Source organism: Melospiza georgiana, chromosome 28 (genome assembly GCF_028018845.1).
Source record: "Melospiza georgiana isolate bMelGeo1 chromosome 28, bMelGeo1.pri, whole genome shotgun sequence".
Classification (NCBI taxonomy): Eukaryota; Metazoa; Chordata; class Aves; order Passeriformes; family Passerellidae; genus Melospiza; species Melospiza georgiana.
In genome coordinates, this window is record NC_080457.1 from 3,468,312 (window position 1) to 3,481,487 (window position 13,176).

Here is a 13,176-nt window from a genome sequence, read left to right on the forward strand (position 1 = left end):
TTCTAATTTGAAAGTCACAGTCCTTTTCTCTGGCTCAGCTTCTCCATCCATTCTGGGGCTGTTCACAACTGGGGTTCAGCCACACCTTCCTTTGTCCCAGCCTTCTGAAAAGTCTCTGGGGCATTCTGTTTGTCAATATTGACCATCCTCTGATTTCAGCATCTCCTGCTGTCACCCCTTTCTCAGCCTAATTTCTTATCTATATCACAATTTTACAAGCTATGAATTCTACAGCATTTCACAAGCAAGCTACAAAATGGCCCCATCTCTCTCTCTACAAGGTCCTTTAGGGGAAAAAAACTTATCCAATTAAGAAATGACACCTCAACTATTTTTGCTTTTAACCCAATAACCAATCACCCGTGGCCCACAATGTGGATTTTTTTTATCCAGTTACACAAAACCACCCAAACCCATGGAGAAGAAGGTGAAGGAGAAGGAGGAGAAGGAGAAAGAGGAGGACGAAAAGGGAAGGAAGAGAAAAAGGAGGAGGAGAAGAAGGTGAAGGAGGAAAAAGAGAAGGGGGAGAAGGTGAAGGAGGAGAAGGGGGAGAAGAAGAAAGAGAAGAAGAGAGAAGGAGAAAGAAGGAGAAGAAGGAGGAGAAGGTGAAAGAGAAGAAGAAGGAGGAGAAGGTGAAAGAGAAGGAGGAGAAGGGGGAGAAGAAAAAAGAAAAGAAAGGAGAATAAAGAAGGAGAAGAAAGACCAGCCACCACCCTAAACCCTCCATCTTGCTCTATATATATTACTATATTCTAAACCCTTAAACTCTAAGTTTTCCACCCTGTGACATTACACACTTCTATTCAAACTCTACACCCACAATCCCAGTTCTATCATTCCATTTTGGAAGCTTCTCCACAGCCTCAGGTCAAATGCGGTGTTCTCTTGGAGGTCAGTGCCTGTCAGCACAGAAAATCCAAAATTCTCATTTTCCAGGGTTCCAGCACTCACCTGTGGTTCTGGCAATGCTCACACCCCAGCAGCTGCAGCTCTCTGCTGCTCCCAGCCCTGCTGAACCAGTACCAGCTCCCAGATCCTTCTGTGTGTGTGTCAGCCCTGGGCTCGGGGCCAGCAGGAACCTCCACCCCAATCCTCACCTTTTGTGGGAGTGCTGACACCTGAGCAATGGGGAAACAACAAGAAACCTGCAGCAGCCAAGCCAGTTATTCCCTGGCACTGCAACCTGTGTGGGTTACCTAAAAATAGAGCCAGACCAAATTAAGGGGATGAAAAGTGGTTTTATTGGTTGAATATGGGTGTGTATTGAATGTTTGGGTGTCTTCTCTCTGGGCTGTATCTCACTCTAAGTTGGAGTCACGTGCAGTGAGTTGGATTTCCCCTCTGAATGGTGTCTTTCACACCTAAAAATATTATTGATACTTAATCCTTGGGTACTGCTGTCTCTGTGGAACCTCAAGTAATATTAAAGACCAGTGCAATAATTATTTAATGTCATGGTTGAGATGGAGACAGCAAAAAGCAACACACTCCATTTTCAGAAGGCTTCAAACTGTTCTTATTATGGCATGCATGCTTTTGAGACATTCTTTAAAATCTCATAAGTTTACTCATAGGTCACCAGAGACAAACAAAGTGCTCATTGGAATAGGCAGTTGAAGTTTCTCTTATTTATCCTTCTTTCTTTCTTGGTAAACGACCTTGGTAGGAAATTCTTTCAGGGGTAAACATGGATCCTCTTCTCAAACTTCTCTCTGGTTCCCAGAAGTCACTGTGAAACCTCTTCCACAATTCAATGTAGGGAGAAACTAAGGCACTGATAAGTGAAGAATTTTACTTGTCAGAGCTCCCCATCAAGAGCCACCAGCAAAGTACAAATATCCTGAGTTCTGCTCTGATGCTTTGTCACACAGACAGCAGTGACTTGGGAAAAGGGAAAACAAAAAAGTATGAATAGTGCTACAATAGTTAGCACATAAAAAAATTAACAAGCAAACAAGCAACAGCAGCAGAGCAACACTTTCCATGAGGTTTAGAAAAAAAGAGGGGAAATTATTCCCTCTAATTCTGTTCCCAGCTCTCTTGGGCTTTGAAGGATAATGTACTGGGAGATATTTTAGCATCCTGGGAAATCTCCTGCTCAGCAGAAGTGACAAAAGCCTGCAGGAACTGTTTGTGCTCACAGCTTTTAACAAAGCAGCCACCAGCAAAGCAGCTTCCAGCCACTGGAGAGAGACAGAACAGCACAGGGGTAAGGTTTAGCTTAATAGAAGAGAGAAAAGCATAGATATGATCTCTCGTTAGACAAAAAGCTTTTAATTTATTTTTCTTTAGGTTTGTTAGAGCTGTTTCTTCTCATCTGATCTCACCTGAGCTCTGAAAATTCCAACATAAGTTGTGTCCTGGAAACGGCATTCCCAGTTTTTATCAGGAATTGGAGCAGGACAAGGGGGAATGGCTTCGAACTGAAAAGGAATAAGTTTAGATTAGATATTGGAAAGAAATTCTTCTGTGGAACGGTGGGGAGGGTGCCCCTGGATCCCTGGCAGTGCCCAAATCCAGGTTGGACAGGGCTGGGAGCAGCCTGGGACAGTGGAAAGTGTCCCTGCCATGGCAGGGGTGGGTTGGGATGGGCTTTAAAATTCTCCCAACCCAAACCAGTCTGGGATTCTGTGATTTTGTGATTCTGGGATACTGTGATTTTGTGATTCTGAGGTTTTTTGATTCTGTAATGCTGTGAGAACTTTTCAAGAGAAACATGGACATGTTTCTCAAAGTGTGAAAGAGAAGAGAGAGGGATTGCTTGGAAAGGAAAGCAGAGCTGGATTTAACAGATTAAAAGACTAGAAATATGGAAATTTCTTGCTGTATTTTATGTGCTTTTAAAAACCTTACAACTTCTGTTGAGAGTATAAGTTAAATATAACCTTTCCCTCACACTCTCTCTGTGTTTTCTATGTAATAGCAGTGCTTCTGAACATGTTTATGTGGTGAAAAAGGCATTTTTATTCTACTTTCAGTGGACTAGAATTTAAAAAAATATTCACCATTATTTTTACATTGAAAAGCTTAATTCTTGAAATATGGAAATTCTCTTTCTGTGTCACCTGAGAGTGATCTGTTAGTTGAGGGCAGGTACCTGAAATGCTCCAGTTAATCACCCTTTTAAAATTAAAAGTACTGTCAGTCAATTATGAGACTTGAAATTCTTGTAATTTAAAATTAAAGTAGTGCTAGTCAATATTCTAAGGTGCTTTAAAGCCTATAATAGAATAGGCTATAATTTTTCTTTTCTCTTTTTGATATTATTTTGGTTCAGGCACTTTTCAATTATGGTTTGTATTCTGTAGCCTGCTAAATCACTTAAACTAGGTTTTTTCCTTGTACTGCTTGAATTTCTACTGGCTACATTGAAAAATGAGTTACCTGCCTTTCCTGTAGTATTAAGGTGATTTAAGTTGTACCACAACTTAGATCTCATAGAAGGCTGGGAGATGTGAAAGCCGTTCTTATAAATCAAATTGTATTTAGTATTCTGTCACTTTATTATTTGGCAGCAGTCATGAACTTGCAATGAAATATGTAAGTTATGTAATCAGATTGATTCTACACAGATTATCTATATGCAAGAGAAAAATCTAATTTGAAATAAATATTTTGAAACTCAAATAAATAATGATATCACAAAAATATTTTCTTTTCTTCAGAACATTAATGGATTTTTTTTCTCTTAATGTTTTATATGAAAAATATTTTGTGAATAACAAATCGTGAACATCATTCTAGAAAGTCAGTTGAGTGTCGGATAGGAATGTGCAGGAATATGTAAAAAAATGTTGTTTGAAATCTTCCCTAAGAAGTGAAAATAAGAGGCATAAACATCAAACTTCAGGTATTTTGTGAAAAATTAAGATTAATTCTATCAATTAATGCAAAAGATCAAACACAGATTTAATAATGTTGTCTCTTCCCCTCTGACTGTGTTTTAAGTGAAGATAAGGTCTGTGAAGAAATCAGTGAAGCCTAAATATTTTCTTGGAGCCAAGATTCCAATCACCAATCCTGCTGTAGGCCATAAAAATAATTCAGAATTTAAATAATAAGGAATGGTTAAATAATAAGGAATGTCAATTAAATAACTGGTGTGGAATCTCTAGTTAAACTGTGTATTTGAAAGTCAGGCATGAAGAGGATGCTTGGGGGAGATAATGCAAAATGTTCCCTTATTTCTTTCCTTTTTGCTCCTCATACATTCTATTGTATTTGCAGGGATTTTCATGGCAGGGAGGAATGATGAATCTGACTCCATGTTTTTAAAAGGATATTATATTATATTATATTATACTATATTATATTATATTATATTATATTATATTATATTATATTATATTATATTATATTATATTATATTATATTATATTATATTATATTATATTATATTATATTATATTATATTATATTATATTATATTATATTATATTATATTATATTATATTATATTATATTATATTACCAAATGCTAAAAAGATAGTAATGAAAACTCATCATTCTTTTTAGAGTTTCAGCATAGTTTGGCACTGATTGGCCAATGAGTGAAAACAACTCACACCAGAATCCAATGAAACAATCACCTGTGAGTAAACAATTTCCAAACACATTCCAGATGAGAAAAACACAGGAGAAGCAAATGAAATAATAATTGTTCTCCTTTTTCTCTGCAGCTTCTCAGGAGAAAAATGCTGATCAAAGGGATGTCTTAGAAAATGTGAATACCACAACATTCCAGGCCTTCAAGGTCATCATGGCACAAGAAAATGACACCCACATCCATGAATTCATCCTCCTGGGATTCCCCGCCAGCAGAGAGCTGCAGGCTGTGCTGTTTGTCATTTTCCTGGCCGTGTATTTGCTGACTGTCACCGAGAACATGGTCATCATCACCTTGATCATCACCCACCCCCAGCTCCACAAGCCCATGTACTTCTTCCTGGGCCACCTCGCTTTCCTTGAGGCCTGCTACATCTCAGTCACCGTTCCCAAGCTGCTGCTCACCTTGGTGGTGAGGAGCAAGAGCATCTCCCTCACGAGCTGCATGGCCCAGCTGTACTTTTTCATCGCCCTGGTGTGCACTGAGTGTGTCCTGCTGGCTGCCATGGCCTACGACCGCTACGTGGCCATCTGCGCCCCGCTGCACTACGCCCTCGCCATGGGCCACAGGGCCTGCCTGCAGCTGGCCACGGCCTCCTGGCTGCTTGGCTTCCTCATAGCTGTGCTCAAGGTCTCCTTCATTTCCCAGCTCTCCTTCTGTGGGCCCGGGGTCATCAACCACTTCTTCTGTGACATCAGCCCGCTGCTCAACCTCTCGTGCTCCCAGCGGCGCCTGGCCGAGATGGTGGATTTCATCTCGGCCTTGTTCACTTTGTTGATCCCCCTCTCTGTCATCATTGTTTCTTACACCTGCATAATCAGGACTGTTTTGCTCATCCCCAAGGCTCAGAACAGGAAGAAAGCCTTCTCCACATGTGCTTCTCACCTGGCTGTGGTCATCACTTTCTTCTCAGCCACCCTGTTCATGTATGCTCGGCCCAGGCGTGCAGACTCCAGGGATCTCAACAAGCTGGTTTCCATCATTTATACCATTGTCACCCCGATGCTAAACCCATGCATTTACTGCCTGAGGAACCAGGAGGTGAAGGACACTTTGCTGAAGGTCTTGTGTAGCAGGACTGCTCTCTCCAGAGTTTCTGCCTCTGACCACTAATGAATTCTTGGGAGATTATCTTCCAACTGAATGTGTCTGAATCCTATGAAAACCTAATAAGATTTTTACTTTGACAGAAAGGGTTATTGGGGTTCTCCAGTTATTGGTTATTGGAGTCAATCTGCATGTTCAGCTAAAATCTCTGAATCTATGTGAATGTAAAAGGTTTTTCTAACTGAACACATCACACATCATTCCCGAGGAGTGGAAAAGGCAATAAACATAATTGTCCTCTCTGAATGTATTTTGTTGGAATGCATCAAAGAACAAAATTGCATTCTGACCTTGATTCAACTTAACATGAAACTAGGATTCAAGAACTTGAGGCACCAAATAAATAGTTATGTCAGCTTTCTTCACAGGAATGAGGATGGGAACTTCAGTCATTTTAGATAGCTGTGATAGGAGACCGTGAAACTCCACTGAGAAGTTTCTTCTTCATTAACTTCAAATATAACTCTGGGAAGTAGCTCAGATTCAGAAAACAAACCTTTACTTTTGGGCAAGAGGGTTAATTTGCACAGTTTAATTTCCATTTTAAATGCTAAATCAACCTCCTAATTTTTAAATTTTTTCCTGTGGTCCTTCAACATCACATAAGGAGATATAAGCACTAAGAGAAGAATCAGTTGCCTAAACACAGATCTTTCCCTAAGGAACATTCAAAGGAGAGGGTCAGGAAGAATTTGAGGGTAATTTAACACACAGACACAAAATCTTGCATCATCAGCCTGATGGTAAATGATCCTGGGCTCTGTTTGTTACCCAGGACTACATCAACATTACTGTGACTAGTCTGAAACTTCCCACTAGAAGAAAGACAAAAATGGAAGTTCCAGCAGAGAGTTACCAAATGACAGAAGGGTGGGAGCACACAGAGGGAGACAGATGGGAGCAGTTTTTAAAGAAAAGAGAATGTTGAGGAGGTTTTTAGCTGCAGTCTGCCACAACCTGAAGAGAATTACAGAGGAGATAGAGGCAATTCTTAAGTGGGCATGCCTGAAAAGACAAAAGCAACAGGAACTTGTTCCAACAAAATTAAATTCAGATAAGATAGAGTGATGAAGCACCACAACACAGTCCCAAATAGGTCAAGAAATCTCTGTCCTTTGAGCTTTGCAAAGCTCGACCTGACAAGTCCCTGAAACTCTGAAATATGTTTGTGACAGCAGAGTGAGTTAAAATATTCTGTAATTAAAGTTCTGCCTTTCCAACCCGAGTTTTTTTATGATCCTTTGATCTGGATGTCAAATGGAAAACTCTGTGGCATCACAAACTGCAACAGAAATTGATGTTTAGGGAAGTGAATCTGGTACCCACAGATTGAGCAATATGTTCAATCCTATCCAGGGAATGGATGCTCTGCAGATGATCCATGTCACTCCTGGATGCAGTACTCTAGATGTTAATATATATTTATAATTTATAATTTTATAGCATAACTCTGCCCACGTCTCTGTTACATCAGCTGTGCCTTGGTCTAGCTGAGAGCTGAAAATGTCAGAGGTACTAAAATCTCTCAGGGAAGCTGTTTAAGCACTCTGACCTCACATCCAATGGCCTAAATAGCAGCTACTGAGTTGCAAATAATTGTTTTTATCCCTTTTTACAGCTTGTCACAGCCTCCAATACCCCATATTTAACAAACCCAATAACTTCTTTTCACGGTTCATGTACCCTGAGTCATGTGTTCACATCCTAGCAGGCCTTGGTAAGCACCTCTCTAGTTAATCCACATTTTCCTTGAATTATATATATATATATATATATATATATATATATATATATAATAATTACATAAATTATAAAACGATATAAATTAAAATTATATAAATAAAATCATATAAATTAAAATTATGTAAATACCAGGGAACCCAAAACTGGTCCATGGTAGTTGGATCCTCACCAGCCTAACAGAAATGAGGTAAGAACTAACACTACTCCCTTCTCCATGCACTGACATTATTTTAAAGTTGTCTTTTTTATGAGGTTCCCTTACATACCTGAGCATGCACATGTGGCTTTGGCCAGAAGTTAGAATTCAGCAGCATGCCATAAGGTATGTCAAATGTCACTAGATTCTTACGTATTTGCAAAATAAATCAAACTATGCCCAACAGCCAAATAACTTCTGTGATTCCAGCTCTCCTAGATGCCAAAGTCCCATTATTTTCACTGCATGAAAATAATTGTAATTTTAAATGTAATTAATGTAATTTAAAGTAATAAACATAATTTAAATGTAATAAATGTAATTTTAGTCATGGTTCTGGCTTAAGGAAGATATCTAATTAATATGAGACCAAGTGGAGGGAGATTTTACAAACAGTTGCAGCATGGAGGGGGGAACCACATCAGGTTTTGTACTTTTCATGCTATAGAATCCTGCAGCAGCTCCTCAGCTCTGTTTGGGAGGCAGCTGACCTCATCAGGGGACAGATTAATGCTATCTCTGATCCTCCTTTTGCTCTGAAGACATTTGTAGTGTTTTAAAAAATTAAGAAAATGCATAACTTGGGTATTTGTGGGTCTGAACACAACTCCAGTGTGGGTGAAAGTACACTTATCCAAAATCACTCGCTCCAAAAGCCATTACCAGTTAAGGTCACTGATTTAGATAAGGGCATTAAAATATTTTTCTAGATTACCTATTGGTAAAAGACTGCCATATTCCTTGCCTCAGGGTATGTTTTTACTTTCCTCTGCCCTATAAAAATCAGCAGACACTAGCAGATATTCTTTCATTGCTGAGTGTCTCAGAAAAAAAAAATCTTCAGAGTTTCTTCTGCTCTGCATGGAGTCACAGAGGAAACAATAACATCCCTCCTCTTTCCGTGATTGCTTCCATTGGGAGGTTACCACAATTTCTGAATCAGACCTCATGGGACACCACAGGTAAGTAAAGTGTTGATTTCTCTGTGCTGGTATAAATCACAGCACTGACATATCAGCCCACATTCAGCTGTTCCCTACTGATCACATTCTGCAGCACCAGTGGATTCCCACTACAGAAGGTTGAGAACAGTTTTGTTTTTAACAGCACAGGCTGAGCCACTCTTATTTTTGAAGGATTAATCTGAGTTAGCTGCAAACAAACCAGACCTAAAATTGGAATTTGCTTGTACTTATGCTATATCTGAGATCTCTGTGTACCATCTCAATAGATTTGTGTAGATGTAAGTGTGCTCAGAGCCAGATACAGAAACCTTTAGTGGGCTCTTTCAGATGTATTTGGAGAGGTTTTTTTTATTTTAAAAATGAATATATCCTTATGGTGCTTCACATTTCTCTTACAGTTCCTGGGATATATATGTTTCAACTTTAGAAATGTTTAGATGTAGAAACTAAAGCATTGGAAATGTGAATGTCTGTCTATAAGCTCATAACCTGTCACTTCTTTATACTGGATGGAAAATATATTAGCATCAGTCATCATTTGTCTAAGGTGAGATTTGTAATGTATATTGACCTCCATGAAATGTCAATTTTTAATGTATATTTATCTCCATGAAATGTAAACTCAAAAGCATGTTTTGATTTTTAAAGTGAAAAAAATCTGAATTGAGCAGATAAATTCCACAAAGTTTTGTAATGTATATTTATCTCCATGAAATGTCAATTTGTAATGTATGTTTATCTCTGTGAAATGTAAATTTAAAAGCATGTTTTAATTTATAAAATGAAAAAAATTCTGAAATGAGCAGATAAATTTCACAAAGTTCATTTCTAAAAACCCAGCAAAAAATGTCTGAACTTTTACAGAGTCTTTAAGTGGTGGTGTAACTTATGGCTATGAATTTAAGCCTGGTAGTTAGGTGTGATTGCATTAATTTATTGCAGGTGGATAAGGTTCATCTTTCTTCTACAGAATGGGTGGGAGGAATGAAACCAAAGTCATGTATTTCATTCTCCTGGGTTTTCCCACCACTGGTGAACAGCAGCTGCTTCTCTTCTCTGCTTTACTTCTGGCTTATTTATTAACTGTGTTGGAAAACTTCCTCATCATTCTCATCATCCGAAACACCCACAGCCTGCAAAAACCCATGTATTTCTTCCTAGGGAATCTGTCCTTCTTAGAGATCTGGTATGTCTCTGCCATTGAGCCAAAGATGATCAGAGATGTCCTGTCCCACGACAAAAGGATTTCATTCCAGGGCTGCATGGCACAGCTGCATTTCTTTGTGACTTTTGTTTGCACTGAGTACGTCCTGCTGGCCGTGATGGCCTTCGACCGCTTCGTGGCCATCTGCAAACCCCTCAGGTACCCCCTGATCATGAGCCACAAGCTCTGTGCCCAGCTGGTGGCTGCCTGCTGGATGTGTGGCTTGGCCACCTCTTCCATCAAGCTGGGCTTTATAGCCAGCCTCTCCTTCTGCGACGTGGACAAAATCAATCATTATTTCTGCGACATTTCCCCCCTCCTGAACATCTCCTGCAGCGATTCCTCTTCGGCCGAGCTCGTGGACTTCACCTTGGCCCTGCTGGTCATCATGCTGCCCCTGTGCGCTGTGGTGGCCTCCTACATCTGCATCCTCTTCACTGTGCTGAAGATTCCTTCTCCCCAGGGGAGGCAGAAGGCTTTTTCCACCTGCAGCTCCCACCTGACCGTGGTGGTTTTGTTCTACTCCACCACCCTTTTCACCTACGCCCACCCCAAGCTCATGTACACCTATCGTGCCAACAAGCTGGTGTCAGTCCTGTACACGGTGGTTGTGCCGCTTCTGAATCCTCTCATCTACTGCCTTAGAAACAAAGAGGTCAGGGTTGCCATGAGGAGGACTTTTACTTGCAGAAGAGACACCAGAGAAATCACATGAAGGGGCTTTGCTCATGAAAATCAACGGCAGCGCTGAGGAGATGAAGTCAGGAGGTCCAAACCTCAATCCATGCAACCGCTACTCATATTTATTGAACTAAACCTTGACATATATATATGTATATACTATAGTTTTGACATGAGATATGTGGGTTTGGGGTTTTTTTGCTTGTTTTCCTCCTAAGAATCAATGCTGTCACCTTTTCTTAAAAGTCTCCAGCTGAATGACTGCTCTGTTTTGTTCTACTCCACCACTCTTTTCACCTACGCCCGCCCCAAGCTCATGTACACCTATCGTGCCAACAAGCTGGTGTCACTCCTGTACACGGTGGTTGTGCCACTTCTGAATCCTCTCATCTACTGCCTTAGAAACAAAGAGGTCAGGGTTGCCATGAGGAGGACCTTTACTTGCAGAAGAGGCGCCAAAGAAATCAACTGAAGGGGCTTTGCTCATGATGATCAACAGCAGCGCTGAGGAGATGAAGTCAGGAGGTCCAAACCTCAATCCATGCAACCACTACTCATATTTATTGAACTAAACCTTGATATATATATATATGTATATACTATGGTTTTGACATGAGATGTATGGGTTTGGGGTTTTTTTTGCTTGTTTTCCTCCTAAGAATCTATGCTGTCACCTTTTCTTAAAAGTCTCCAACTGAATGACTGCTGTTTTTAAAGGTGTTTGGAAATGCTGGAAAATAAAGCCCAATTTTGTTTGCTCTAGATGGAATAAAGTCCGGAAAACACTGTAAATGCATGTGAAAATCAGCTATTTGTGATTCATTTAATCCAAAATTTTGTTACTATCCCTTGAGAGAAATAGGCAGCAGAAAAGAATGGGTAATTGTAACATTCTTAGATTCCTGGTGTGGGATAAAAGGAACCATCCTCTGAAGAAGAAAATGTTTCTAATATAGCATTAGAGAAGGTATAATGTGAATAGTCACATGGTACAGCTGCATTGTCACTTGGCCTCTGTCTCAGCTCCACAACTCCTTCATGAGTTTTTAATTGAAATTTTGCAAGGTTTGAAGTTTCTTTAATGCAGTGATTTGGCTACACACATTGACTGGTTTTAAAGCACTGATCTGAAGTGATTGTTTTGAAATAACATCAGGGAAATCCTTCAAATACACTGTGAAGAGGATCATAATCCAATTATTATGGGGTTTATGTACACTAATAATAATATTCTTAGATAACCTGAAACAAATAATTCATAACCTATTCCACAGAGGTTCCTTAGGGAAGGAGAGAACACAGAAAAGTGTTACACAAACACAAACCTTTTGAGAATGCAAGTTCCCTCTTGCATCTAAGCTTATTTCTGGAAGTTTTCCTAATAAACGCTTTCACAAATTCAAGTACTTTTAAAGTACTTTAAATAAGTCACTACCCACAAGTTAAGAAGGTAAAAACAAAAGTCCAATCTCAGCTTTTGAGAAACTTTCTCTTAATCTCACTCTCTGCCTGCAGATAAGAGAAACTGATAGGAATGTATGCAAATGTAAGGTAGTCTGGGTTTAGAAGGCACTGATCAATTGTCAGTCACAAAATCTGGAAGCCATTATATCAAGAACAGAAACATCTATTTCATGCAGATTTATTTAAAACCACGTGCCAAAACAAAGAAAATTTAATATAGTTTGCTGTAACTAAATGGGACACTCCTGTGCTGAGAAGAATGCAAATTTGCTTTTTGAAAATCAGACATGTCCTAGGGTGTGTGAGATACCCAAACAGGAGTTGTGAGATGTTTTTCCCTTCCTGGGGTGATTGCTGCCCCCCAGAGCAGTGTTCCCTTCGAGGCTGGGCCCTCACCTGAACCAGATTTCTCAGTTTTAGAGGTGAGCACACTCCTGGAGTCAGAGAAGAAAACACATTTAGTGAAAACTTGCTTTTGTTTAGAGAGGAGAACCATTATTGCTTGGGGAGAAGGCAAGGGTGTCTGTTCTATTTTGATAATCTGGAAGAGGTTTTACAGTGACTTCTGTGAGCCAGAGAAAAGGCTGAGAAGGGGATCCATGTTTACCCCTGAAAGAATTTCCTACCAAAGTCCTTGACATAGAAACCAAGACAGAAAGGAGGATAAATAAGAGAAACTTCAACTGCCTATTCCAATAAGCACTTTATTTGTATTTTGTGACCAATGAGTAAAGTGTAAACTTATGAGTTTTATAAGAATGCATAAAAAGCATGCATGCCATAATAAAAAGAGTTTGAAGCCTTCTAAAAATGAAGAGTGGCTTTGTGTTGTCTCTGTCTCAACTACAAGAGAAGGAAGCAGATTCTAATGGTTAATGAGATCTTGATTAGGTCCACAGTGTTTTGCTTAGCAGAAAAAAAAATCTACAAGAGGCAGGAAGGGTTCTGCATAAGAAGCAGTGAAAAAAGTAGGGGTAGAAGACACACAGAAACAGCTTTACACTTTATTGCTTGTGTTTGTTATTTTATCTCTTCTATTCCTTATAGTTTTCTTACTTTTGCAGGCAAAGAAAAATGGCACAAGGGAAAAATATCTCATTTGAGATTTCAGGTATTTGCTGTGGAGGTCCAGGACTGTGGAAACTGAATCCCTGGTGTTTTTTATGTACACTTATTAAAGTATACATAAGCAACATGCTAAGGAGAATGC

At 39.5% G+C, this 13,176-nt stretch overlaps 2 protein-coding genes across 2 annotated transcripts; both read left to right on the forward strand.

Annotated features, from left to right (window-relative positions):
- Positions 1-4,759: 4,759 nt before the first annotated feature.
- Positions 4,760-5,719, forward strand: LOC131094016 (olfactory receptor 6B1-like). The gene has a single exon (XM_058041484.1). The coding sequence runs from the start codon at positions 4,760-4,762 to the stop codon at positions 5,717-5,719; it is 960 nt and encodes a 319-aa protein (XP_057897467.1).
- A 3,869-nt stretch (positions 5,720-9,588) lies between these two features.
- Positions 9,589-10,974, forward strand: LOC131094017 (olfactory receptor 6Y1-like). Its single transcript, XM_058041485.1, has 2 exons — positions 9,589-10,498; positions 10,721-10,974. The coding sequence occupies exons 1-2, from the start codon at positions 9,589-9,591 to the stop codon at positions 10,972-10,974; spliced, it is 1,164 nt and encodes a 387-aa protein (XP_057897468.1).
- The last annotated feature ends 2,202 nt before the right edge of the window (positions 10,975-13,176 follow it).